The following is a 13,607-nucleotide window of genomic DNA, read 5'->3' as shown; positions in this document are numbered from 1 at the left end:
CTCCCTCCCCCTGTGACTCTTTGATTTAAGTGATGTAGCTTTGTAACCTGTAATTCGCTGTAACTCATGTAAAGTGCTCTGATACCTCCGGGTCTAGTCTGAGCTATATAAAACTTTAAAAAAAAAATAAAATTCTTCCCTAAGTAGTCTGCTGCGCCTATTGTCATTAGTCTGGTGGCCAGGTCACATAAGATCTAATTGAGGCGGACATATAAGTTGTACGGAGAGGAGTAGTAGCAATAGTCCCCAGTAACCGGATAGGGTGATCTCCAACAGTCCAATAAGGACCAGTGTTGTAGCCATTGTGTGAGTTGGGCCGCCGAGGTAACCATGGGGAATGTGGGAAGAGGCAGGTGTAAGCAATCCAAACTCAGGTCTAAAACGCGGTTAAAACCACGACCAAGAATCCACGGTATATGGGCTCAATTCATGAATGTAAAGGGGAGATGAAAGAGGAATGATGATTGCGCTACATTGGGGGCAGATGTATTTTCCATAAGAACCTTCCTGCCATCCAATTGCCCCTCCACCAGTACATGGGGCCTTCCGGATCCATCTCTGACCTCAGCGGCTGAAAAGGGACCCCAGGCGGACCCAGATCAATGCGCCACTGGCAAAGCCAGAGTATGTTGTGTGAAAACATTTCTCCAACCAGCTTCGCAACGCTTGTCCCCCAATTTTATCGGCCTAGGACCAAGAATGTATTCTGTAGGACTTGTGTGACCTGTCATGCCAGTCGGAAGGCAGGACAAAGGCTTACAGCCCCCTTTAATGCCTTGCCCGTCGTTTGAGCAGGTGGGTATCGACATTGTTGAACCTATGGATCCCCAGACTGCATAAGGCAACAGATTTATCCTGGTTCTGGTGGATCATGCCACTAGGTACCCAGAGGCACTCCCTCTGAGGACCATGACTGCAACTGCAGTTGCAAAGGCCCTGGTGGGGATTTTTACTCGAGTGGGTTTCCCCAAGGAAGTAGTGTCTGACAGGGACACAAACCTCACATCTGCAGACATGCAGTCAATGTGGAAGAAGTGTGGGGTAACCTACACGTTCTTCACTCCTTACCATCCACAAATAAATGGGCTTGTTGAGAGATTCAACAAGACCCTGAAGAGTATGACTAGAGGCCTACCTGAGGCCCGAGGAATAAGTGTGAAGTACTCTTGCCATGCTTGCTGTTTGCCTACAGAGAGGTACCACAGAAGAGAGTGGGCTTCAGCCCCTTTTAGCTTCTGTGGGGGCACCCTGTCAGAGGACCTCTGAGTTTGGTCAGGGAAGGATGGTAACAAGCTCCCAGGAAGATTCCCCAGGATGCAGTGAGCTACATGTTGGCCTTCAGGAGCCAAATGGCAAAGTTGTGGAAGCAAGCTTTAGGCAACTTAGAAACCAGTCAGGCAGTGATGAAAGAGTGGTATGACCAAAATTGGACCACTGTGGAATTGCAGCCTGGTCAGAAAGTGTGGGCTATGGAACCTGTGGAAACATGGGCCCTCCAGGACCGTTGGACTGGGCCTTATGAGGTGATTGAGAGGAAGGGTAAGGCCACCTACCTGGTGGACCTCAAAACCCTGAGGCAAACCCACAAGGTACTCCATATCAAATTCCTCCAACCCCACTAGGAGAGGTCTGAGCTCAAAGATGGCGACAGATGGAGAGGAAGAGGTAGAGAGTGAACCTGTCCCTGACCTCTTAGAATACAAAGAGAAAGATGGGTCTGTGGAGGGAGTAATAATTTCCCACAGTTTAACTCATGAACAGCAGAGAGACTGCCACCAAGTATTGGGACTATACTCCTCTCTGTCCCTTATTCTTGGGACTACCCACCTGTGTACCCATGATGTGGACAACCTCTTTGTTAAGAATAAATCTTACAGTTTGTTGTATAAGGCCGTATTAAGAGTGAAGTCTCTAAAATGCTGGAATTGGGGGCGATAGAACCCTCCAGTAGCCCCTGGTCCAGTCCTGTGGTTCTGGTACCAAAAGCTGCCCCACCGGACACCACACCTGATCTGAGGTTCTACGTGGATTATAGTGGTCTAAATGCAGTGGCAAAGATAGACGGTCATTCCATCCCCTGGGCTGATGAGCCTTTTGACAGGTTATGTACCTCTGATCTTACATCAGGGTACTGGCAGATTGTCCTAACAGAAGGTGCAAAGAAGAGGTCAGCCTTCTCCACTCCTGAGGACCACTGCCAATTTTGTGTGATGCCCTTTTGGCTCAAGAATGCCGCTTCCACCTTCCGGAGGTTGCTGAACCAGGTCATTGCTAGTATTGAGGCCTTCTCAGCAGCCTACCTGGTTGACATAGCTGTCTTCAGTAGCAGCTAGAAATACCCCCTTTTCACCTCCAGGAAGTGCTTCAGGCTCTGCAAAAGGCAGGCCTGACTATCAAGGCCAGTAAGTGCCGATAGGGAAGGGGTCTGTGGAATACTTGGGATACCTGGTGGGCAGAGATAAGGTGCAGCCCCTCCAGGCCAAGATAGAGACTATCATGGCCTGTGAGCCCTAAACACCTGGACTGAGGTCAAAGCATTCTTGGGGCCTCACTGGGTACTATAAGAAATGTGTCAAGGGAGATGGCACCATTGTTGACCCTATGACAGACTGCTAACAAGCAGACCAGAAATGTGATTTGGACAGAGGCATGCCTAAAAACATTTGACTTTCTGAAGAAGGCCATGTGCACAGCCCCTGTGCTCACGGTCCCTGACTTTTCCCAGGAATTTTATAGTTCAGACAGATGCCTCGGAACATGGCATAGGGTCAGTGTTATCACAGCTAAATTAAGAGGGCCTAGACCAACCTGTAGCCTCTATCTCCAGGTGGTTACCCCCGCATGGAACATAGGTAGAGTGCTATAAAAAGATATTATTTTGCTGTGGTCTGGGCACTCAAGACGTTGATGCCATACCTGCTCAGCAGTCACCAGCTTCAGAGTGACCACAGGCCCCTCAGGTGGCTCATGTAAATGAGGGGTGAGAATCCAAAACTGTTGAGGTGGTCCATTTCCCTACAGGGTATAGACTTCAGGGTGGACACAGACCAGGGGTAGACCACGCCAATGCTGATGGTCTATCTAGGTTTTCCCTCCTTAGTGATGAGAACTCCCTAGAGGTTGGTTAGATCTCCCCACTTTCAGCTGGGGGGACACGTGTAAGACCTGTCATCCTTAGAGTAGTCTTCCTTCAAACAGTCTGCCTGCTTACCTTCTCTTTTTGCTGTATCTTTTTCTTCGCCTTAGAAGTCTGTGCACTTTATCACTGCTAACCAGTGCTAAAGTCAATGTGCTTCTCCCCTAAACATGGTGGCGTTGGTGCATACTTAGTTTACTTATAAGTCCCTTGTAAAGTGGAATACCATACACCCAGGGCATGCAATCTAAATGCTACTATTGGGTCTGCAGCACTGGTTGTGCCACTCACACAAGTAGCCTTTCAAACCTGCCACTGCAAGGCCTGTGTGTGCACTTTACTGTCACTTTGCCTTGGAATTTAAACCCACTTGCCAAGCCTTAAACTCCCCTTTTATTGCACATACGTCACCCCTAAGGTAGCCTTAAGGGAAGGGTGCTGTGTAACTAAGAGGTAGGACATGTACTTTCAAGTTTTACGTGTCCTGGTAGTGCCACACAGCTAAAATCATTTTTCACTACTGTGAGGCTCACACTCATAGGATAGTATTGGTAATTCCTTAATACTCCTTTAAGCTGTAATTATTGATTAGAAAAGAGTGGCTGCATCATGTTTCATATCTCTGGAATGGCTATGATAAATCCTCTTTAATGGCAAAGTTGGATTTAACATTACCATTTTAGAAATGCCACTTTTAGAAAGTGTATATTTCTCTGCTCTTACTGCTCTGTGTGCCTTGCAGCCTATCTCCAATGCATGTCTTTGGTGGGTGACAGCTACACTGTGCATTCCCTCTAGTCAAACACAAACACAGGAAGGGTGGGTGTGACAGAGAACTTATCTGCATTCATCTGCATTCCAATAGCTCTTCCTAGGCAGGAAGAGAGGAGAGGAGCTGACGCTTACACCTGGATAGGCAGTGCTCTGTTTCCCACACAAAGGGCTGATTACACCCTACCGATAGTCTGGAGCCAGGGCTAGGAAGAAAGGGGGACCTGCACATGTCAAGGGCTTACTTTGAAGTCATCCCAACTGGGTATAAGTGACGGGGCCCTGACCCTACCAAGACAGTACACTACTGGACCTGTGAAGAACTCTGCCAGAAGTAAAGACTGCTGTGCTACAAGGATTGCCACTCTGCTTGTCTGCTGCTCCAGATGGACTGCTTTTCTGCTTTGCTGTGCTGCCCTGCTGCCTGCTGATCTTTGCCATGCTGAGGGCAAGAACTGGACCCATGTCATTTGAGTGAGTCCAAGGGCTTTCTGGTTTGCCCCCTGTTCTGAGTTCTGAAGTCCCAGGGCCATCAAAGACTTACTTCAACTCTGTAACTCTACAACAGCACCTGGACATTGTCATCTGTGAGTTCTGCCCTGCCAAGTGGTGCCAATTCAGTCCTGGGCCCTCGAAAGGGGATTTCTGCTGTCCAAGAACCATCAAAATTGACGCAGGGATGACTTTACACCGATCAGAACTGACGCATTGCCTATCAACGCCAACGCAGGAGCTGATCGACAACATCACCATGATTGACTGCACAGCTCGAAGACACTGGATAACGCAGCTCAATGACGACGCAGTGCCTGTATCGTAAAGGGGTTAATCGACGAAGCCTTCATCGTCTGCATGGATCGGAACCGACGCTTCGAGTCTTCGAAGTCGATGCTTCCTCCATCCAAGGTACTTTTCCAGTGGGACCTGTGTGAGTCTTTTACCCAGCCTGCTCTCCATTGCGGTCAGCCTGGACTTTGGATTAACCCCAGTCAAGCATGACTACAAGTAACCCTAAGCGCTAGTTTCTTCTAAGCACTACTTCTTGATGTAATCTTAAAAATTCGTAACTCCGGTTCTTCTCCTTGGAGTTTTGTCATTTTGGTCATGTTTTACTCATAACAATATCATCTATTTTTCTAATCTGTGGAGTATTTTTGAGGTGTTTGCATTGTGTTACTGTGCGTGTTGCGCACATACTTTACATATTGCCTCTTTGGATGAACCTGACTTGTCTGTGCCAAGCTTCTAGTGAGTGAGCACAGGTTTTTTTTTTTTAAAATTTCTTTATTTGCGGTTTTGCAGGTCACGACACACATTAAAACAGTTGTGAGTGAGCACAGGTTATCTTTTAGTGCGTATCTTGCTTACCCTGACTAGAGTGGTGGTTCCTGCTTGGATCGGGTGCATACCTCTGCCAAACAAAAACCCGAGATCTAACAGAGTTGTAATGACAGCAAAATGGCTTACAAACTTTCCACAGTACTCCACCAATCCCCAACATTACTACAATTATTCTTTACTAATTGGACTGGGAGCACTTTCAATAGCATCTAGCAATTGAAGGAAAGGATTGATACCCTCTGCTCCTAATCTGTGGCCCAAATACTGAACCCCAGTTACAGCAAATTAAAGATTTTCCACGCCAATCATTAAATCAACACTTTGCAGTCTTTCAAGAACTAGCCTCAGAATCATATCATGATCCAACCTATCCTTGCCATAAATCAGTATGTTGTCCTGAAACACTTAAACATCTTGTATACCAGCCTAAACGTTTCTGCATCACCCTCTGAAAAACTTCAGAGGCTTATGCCAACCCAAAAGGCATCCTCAAAATATATTGGCTCCTTGTGGTGTTACTGATGACGTTAGATGTCTACTGTCTGGGTGCAATACAATTTGATGGTACGCCTTTGACAAATCTAATATTGTAAAACATTTGTCTTCCCCAAGAGTACCTAACATGTGGTTTATGTTTGGTTAAGGATACAGGTACACCCAAATGCTACTGTTGAAATCATCATGTAATCAACACGCATACGTACAACTCCATGTTGTTTGCGTGCAAGAACAATTATACTAAGCCATTCTGATGCATCTAAAAGTTCAATGATACCGTCATCACGTTTAATCAGCTCAGCTTTCAATGCATCTCTCATAGCTAAAGGAACTATTCCTACTTTGTGAACTTTGGGTATAGTACTTTCTTTAAAAATAATCAGATGAGAAAAACCCTTTAAATTCCTTTATTTGTCTTGAAATACATTTGGAAATTCAAGTCTCCACTTGTCATTTTCTGCTATGCTAACAACTATAATTTGGTCTGGGTGATTAGGATCCAAGGTAATGCTTAAAATTTTCTGTTCTTTCCAACTTAACAAAAATCTTCCTTTTTCCACCATATATATTTTTCCTACAGTTGAATTTCTTTTAAATTCAATGGAAGCATCAGACCACCCCAATGTAGGTAGTAACCCACTGAATTAACTTTTGTGCACTCAAATTTCATAGCAGACAATCTCATGTATGGACAATAGACGTGTACGGTGAACAAGGGTCCGCCTACATGTCAACATCCATTCCTGAGATTTGTACTCTACATTTAGGGGCATTATAAAACTGATCAATGTGTAAAATACGTTCATCTATAGCATCAACTTTTGAATTCGTTTCACTAAGTTTAGATTCACTCACTACAATCACTTTATCATCCTCTGAAGAATTCTCCTCAATCATCTGCACAGTTTTAAATGTCTTACCAATTTTTTTTTCTTCATCTGTAACGGATTTACTTATTCTTGAAAAATGACAGTTTTTTATATCAATAACATCTAACCTTAAAAGCAGGACAAATATTTGATGCAGCAAAATGTTTAAAGCTGCCACACCTAAAATACTGACCTTTAATGGTTTTTACAGATCATTCAACTTTTATTTTCTTACACAAAGCATTCTTGTTTCCAATTACATTTATCTCTTGTGGTTTAAATTGGTTACTTTCCATTTCTGAAAGAGGTAATGTTTTATTATCATGGTTGAAAACTTCCAAATCAGTGGTGGAGTTTTCCATTTCCTTTGCAATGGTAATAGCTTTATCTAATGTTGGTTCACCAACACTTAACAATTTTTCTTGAATTTCTAAATTACTAGTACGATTATTCAGCTGATCCCTTACAATTTCATCTCGTTAATGACGATGAAGGAGCAAACCTTTGTAAAAAAAAAAAATCAAAGCAAATACACAGATGGTAAGAGGTTGGCTACAATAGTAGAAGCAGGCATTCTTCGAAAGACCATTTAGGGCATTCTGCCGAAACAGTTTTAGCTTGAAGTAGTTAGTGACGGGGTAGCTGAACTACCGTAGTGGGATCTACACTAGGCTTTAATAAAGGTCGTAGGGAGTTTGTACAGGCCACAACTACAAATAGATACACTATGCTTAAATCTTTGGAATGACCTGATCTGTCTTTGAAAGCACTCTGCTGGTACCTATTAGAATGATTAGCCAATATGGGCATTATATCCTGTAACCAATGTGAGAAGTGAACCTTATCATCTCCAATTAAGAAAGCTGCTGACAAATGAACTATAAAGGCAGGCTTTCAATGGTAGACTTGTGACTAGAAGGGCAGAGATCAAGGAGCAATGGTTATAAACTCTATGCATCACATCAAGTTGAATTCGGTAGAATTTGTCTTACCACCGTCCGTTCTTGGGCAGCCCTACTTCAACTGTTTATCCTAGCCCATTCTAGTGATCAAAAGTTGATGAGTTGTGCTGCATGGAACTCTGTACTAGACAAAAAATAACACATTTCGAGAACAGTGTACAACAAGCATTGGCAAAGTAAATAAGTCCAGCTTGTATTTTAGTACTCGCTAAAATATTTTTGTTAAGTCTGCTGCAGTGAAAAAACAAACCAAAAATAATTGCTTTCTGCATACAACACATCAACGAGATAAAAAATGTCATGTTTGATGATTTAGTGTATTTTTGAAAGGTAAAATAGTCCCTCATGCATAGCAATGCAAGCTCTCATAAGAGGAGAAATGATGAACTAAACAAACCATGAAGTGAGAGAGAAATATTCGGAGTTGGCTACAAGACAAGTGAGTCAAAGCTCACTCTGTGTATATTGGTCTTGAGTACAACAGAGATGTCAAGCAAGAGCGAAAAACCTCACATGATGAAAGGGTCTACAAAAGGTTTCTTCATATTTGGCACTTGTGGGACATGCACAGGAGTCCTGGCACGCCACTGTTTTGCCTGCTCCCCTCTGAATGATTAGACTAATTGTCTTTGGCACACATTTCCTAAGACGAGAAGTAAAAACAACACAGTCAACCATTTCCAACTTACTTAGATTCATGCGCAGCAATATGGGTTATAACCAAGTAAATAAAAAAATCTGGTAACAGAACAGCCAGCAATATTTTAAATGAAAACAATGAATGGAAGATCAACTGATAGCTCCTCACCAATGTTTCAAACAAATTTTGTAATATACACAAGCTTGAGACATACCTGCTTTTTTCTGCTTCCGGAATGCTCGGAGACCAAGACATCCTTTGTATCTGGCCTGGATCTTGGAAACTACAAACAAAAATAGTTGGTTTTATGTAGACATTCAATCCGATTTGAAAGAGTAACAGTTTTGCATTTTTGATCTCAGACAAATGTGCACAAAATAAAAACAATTCACCACTTAGTTGGGGACTTCGCAGCACTCAGATTCAGCTTTGGCTTTGAGTATGTTGCTTTTGTGACAAGTAGGAGCCTATACCCTGGGCTCTTCTTTAACAAATCATTATCTTCAGGTGTGCTAAATGAATTTGCTCAACCAAACCTACACTACAACTCCCAGAATTCACAGAATTGGTAAAGAAAGGGCTGGAAGTCTTTGGTGAGCTGGAGTGCTCTTTGCCCTTTACTGTTCAGAATACTCTTTCAAGACAGGCCACAGAAAGGAGATGATGAAGCATTACGGCTAGAGCGGTCGACCTCGAAGCTGGGGAACCGGGTTCGAGTCTCGGCAGCGACACTCAACATCCTATGATTCTGGGCAAATCACGTAATCTCCCCGTGCCTAACAAAAATTAACGTGTCCTTCTGTAACGAAACTGGTGCTCATGTAAAGCGCTCCGATACCCGATGTCTCGGGTCTAGTTCGCACTATATAAAACTCTAAAAAAAATAAAAAAAATAAAAAAAATAAGGATTCCTCTCGTACTGGCACTTCTAGCTAGTTTTCACTTTCAAAAGTTCATACAATCTCAATAATATGGGTAATACAGCATACACTATACTGACAAAAAAGGATCATTCACCATAAAAGTCTGCGCACCACACATTTGCTCTGCTCCACATCCCTTAGGCACAGGGAATTTAGGTGTCCCAGGGCAAATGATGTTTTCATTATTGGGTGCTCTTTTCACTCATGAACTATGGGCCTAATTACCTTTGGTTTTTGCTTAATTACCATGTTGGGCAGAAAGCCTCAGACCAGCTGTCAGAGCCTTTCCGCCCGACATCGTAGGTTTCAGTCCGGCATATTAGGATGACGACGGTCAGAGTAAAACCTGCAGGGGGATTCCGACACGCTTCCGATGAGCTCAAGGAGCCCGTCAGTTAATCGGAAGGCACCATAATCCCCTAATGACGGCAGAGCCAGACTCGGCTCCACTGTCGGAATTAGGATGTCACTTTCCACTTCCCAGATGCCCTTTCATGGCGGTCCTTCCCCCATGAAAGGGCAGGTGGAAAGTGACTTTGGGGGCTCTAGCAGTGCCCCCTTTCCCTCCACTCTGGGGCCTAGGGAGCTTTTCCCTGCACCGTGTGGTAGGCACAGTGAGGTTCCTGCCACTCGGAGCTGGGATGTTTCCAAACATCCATTTTGCTATGGCAGCTTGTGCTGCGGGCCTTTTCCACCTGTCGCACAAGCTGCCATAGCAAAATGGATGTTTCCAAATTGTGAGGTCGGAACCACGGACCTATGGTTGGGCGGTTCCAGGCAGATACGGTGTCGGGCGGATGTAAGTCTGCCTGACATCGTAATTAGGCCCATAGTCATTTTGTTGAAACCTGAAGCCCTTGTTTGGTCATGTGATGGTACCTTAAGTCAGCGGCCTACAGTGGTCTTAATGTACAACTGATGCTGCTGCACGGAAGGATGTCACTCACAAATAATAGAAGAAGCAGAGTGCATAGATTATGTTGTTGGTCTACAAAGTGTTTTATTTCTTTAGCATTGGTGTGCCCACAACGCACGAATGCAACGCTCTAGAGGCCATGGTACCAAACGGTTAGGTTCCCTGGGACATTTGAAACTGCCTGGTGGAGTAATATGTGGACAAAGTGGTAAACGTCAACATTGCAAAATTAATGCTTCTTATGCAGATTTCCATGGAAATATCTACACTAGTAGGCTCTGTAATGCTAGAAAATGTTTTTGCAGCCTATTAAAAAAATGTTTTGTAGTACTACAAGAGTACTCCACCTCACTTACCTTTCATGTGTGTCGAACACTGCCCGACTGCGGAGTCTCCGCAAAAGTAAGTACACTGTATGAAGTCAATGTGGGAGGGACAGGGTAGTTTCTCAGAAATTGGGAGTATTTACAGCTAATGGGTAGGGGTTTTGGAAGGAGTAAGGATTGGTTAAGAAAGAGTTAGGAAGAGGTTTAGGGAAGGACAGTCACCCACCTACAAAAGAGTAAGCCCCTTCCTATTCTCAAACTGCACTTATAAAGCTCCTAAAGCTAAAAAGACTCAAAGCTGTTGCAAATGTAAATGTGGAGTAAGTCCAGCGCCATACATGGCCACTCACTCCCCCATAGAACATAATTTTGGTAAAACCCCATAGGAAATAATGTTAAAATACATTAATTAATTTTACTGTTTGTTTAAAATATATACAAAAATATTTTAATGGTAAAAAATGAAATATAAATTATAAATACATATTATTTGATGTTAAAATAATATATTCACCTATTTATTAAAAAAAACCCATATCTTTATATTTTTATGAAACGTAAATAAATTAAATTATTTGTATACATAACTCCTAGTAACTTTTAAAACAAAATAAATATAAGGATTTTACATTAGGGAGGTTTAATTAATAAAATCACTAAAAACATGCTTAAGTTACTTTAATATAGTTACATTTCTAACGAATGTAAATAAAAATGTGGTTAATAGTGCAGTAACATTAATGTTGCTGCACTTTTAACTATATATATATATATATATATATATACTAGTTACTAGTTAAATTTAACGTACAAAATGTTTTTATAAATGTTTTAACTTTATTAATCTTTTATTAATTGCCCTATATTTTACCGCAGGGAGATCTTTGACTTGATTGTGATGGTTTCTGCCAAGTGTCAAATATGGTCTCAAACTCACTACTATTAATACATTTAGATTCGTATTTGCCTTTTTAATTGATGCCACTCCCAATTTCAGAGGGTAGGGTCTTGAAGGTCACAATTTTGAGTTACATTACACCAGTAAATGGTGAATAGTAGTAAAATTACTCAAAAGAGTAATTTTACAGATGGAGATTTACTCACATGTAAATTTACCTTTGTGAATAGCCTGGTGTTTCGACGCTACAGAGCCTTAAAACATCAAACATGTAGCACATAAAAACATATTCTGTCAGTGTCTGGATAAAAGAAGGTTTTTAACCACTCAGATATTTTATGAGTGCCTCTGACATCTTAGGTAACGGTAACATTGGGAAATGTTTCAGTTTGCAAAAGCAAATAAAGAAAGGATGAAAAAGATCCTGCAAGAGTGAGATAAAGAGAACGGGAGAGGAGAATGGAGGAAGAAAGAGGCATAAGGTACAATTAAGGTTAGGCAGCCTTGGCTGTCACCAACCCAAGTAACCCAGCAACTCAAGCATTCAGTAGTGTCATGGCAGCTCCTAAGAAAATCTTTGGGCCCCAGCACTCTTTACAGGTTAAGTATTGCCACTGAGTACCTGCAGCTAGATGTCACATCGAGGAGGGGTGTCACATTCCACAGCAAGAAAATGGAACACTGGCTGACTGCAGAGGTCTTTTCTTCACTGCAGCTCAGGGCTCTAGGTAGACCTGAGGTGCAGTGGGTAAAGGAACTGCTACTCCTCACTTACACATTGGTGAGTCCCTGTTGTGGGAAGTCCCCCCAACCAGGGTAGAACTTCAAGTGACAGGAAATCACCAGTGTGCGAATGTTGCATAGGATCCCTTTTTCCCCATTTATGTTTTCAGAGGATTTCAGTGTTGCAAGTTACGATCCCGAGAAGTTCTAAAAACGTATTTCTTGCATAGTTGCTAGACGATCATCTTCACAACTGTGCAAACTTCCATTGTCAAAAATCTAACACATTCTTCAACACATGCTACTAGCACCTTACAGATTTTGTTCTATGTTAATGTGGGCACTCTGCTGTAAAATCCTAGCTTTAGTAGAATTACTAGCCCTGTGCCTCCTTTTGTGAATACATGTCATCACACTTGACAAAGACCCTCATAAGAAGTTGGCCTGTCATTGGAGCAAATTTGTCAGATGTGTTCAATTCCACCCAATTATGAGATCTTCCCCAGTAATAGGATTTTTTGGTCATTCTGCACCAAAATCCACATGTCCTGATATATACTGGGCATTTTTCCAGGACATGTGCTTTTTATTAGGGATGTGATTTTTATCGCAATACTAGAGATATGTGCAGAAGAGGAGTTACTCCAAATATCGGTATTTAAGAGCCCACTCGTAATAAGGACATAAAAGAATGTTTGCAACTCAACAGCTCTGTAAACTCTCACAAGACAACGCAGCCACTTCGTTAGCTGCACAAAGCAAAAGTCAGGTGCATTCCTTGGGTTTAGACTGTCTCACACTGGTCAAGAGAGCAATCACACTGGTCATGAGAGTGATCACATAGGTCATGAGAGTGATCACACTGGGCAAGAGAGCAATCACACTAGTCAGGAGAGCGATCACACTGGTAAAGAGAGCAATCACACAGGTCATAAGAGCAATCACACAGTTCATAAGAGCAATCACACTGGTCATGAGAGCAATCACACTGGCCATAAGAGCAATCATACTGGTCATGAGAGCGATCACACTGGTAAAGAGAGCAATCGCACAGGTCATAAGAGCAATCACACTGGTCATGAGAGCAATCACACTGGTCATGAGAGCAATCACACTGGTCAACAGAGTGAGGGTAACATCGAGGAGCGGAAGAGTACAGAAATACGCGCAGAGGCGGAGATCACGTCATATGTCAGGCTTGACCTAAGGGGTCTCCTGCACTCACCGTCCTATGGGGCACAGTGTCCCAACTATAGGGCTTTAGATATAGGCCATATCACAGTGGAGTGTGATCTATATCACCCCACTGAGTGGAAATCCTCTCACCACAGTCTGGCAAGAGTGGAGCCCGCAGTTTATTTGTTTGTTTTGGTCCTGATGAATACCACGGACCCAATTGGGCCATTTGGCAGAAACATGTAGACCCCATTGATTTCGGTGGGGGGACAATAATATCCCCATTACACCTATCACTTTGTTTTAACTACCATATAGATGCCAGCAATATTAAAATGTAATTTGACATCTGTAATGGCTTTTTAGCCTCACTATCTTTTTCTATGGGCCCCCACTTAGTTTAGAAGTGCATCCCTGTCGTCAGGTGT

General features: G+C 42.8%; 1 protein-coding gene across 1 annotated transcript in view; it reads right to left on the bottom strand.

Annotated features, from left to right (window-relative positions):
• Positions 1 to 13,607, bottom strand: part of MYO1H (myosin IH) — a 606,720-nt gene that overhangs the window by 170,532 nt on the left and 422,581 nt on the right. The window contains exon 23 of the mRNA XM_085633501.1: positions 8,432 to 8,500. Within this exon, the coding sequence (XP_085489627.1) occupies positions 8,432 to 8,500 (69 nt within the window). The remainder of the gene's footprint in view (positions 1 to 8,431; positions 8,501 to 13,607) is intronic.

The sequence above is a fragment of the Triturus cristatus genome, chromosome 11, assembly GCF_964204655.1.
Source record: "Triturus cristatus chromosome 11, aTriCri1.1, whole genome shotgun sequence".
NCBI lineage: Eukaryota > Metazoa > Chordata > Amphibia > Caudata > Salamandridae > Triturus > Triturus cristatus.
This window is presented reverse-complemented; position numbering and strand designations above follow the sequence as displayed.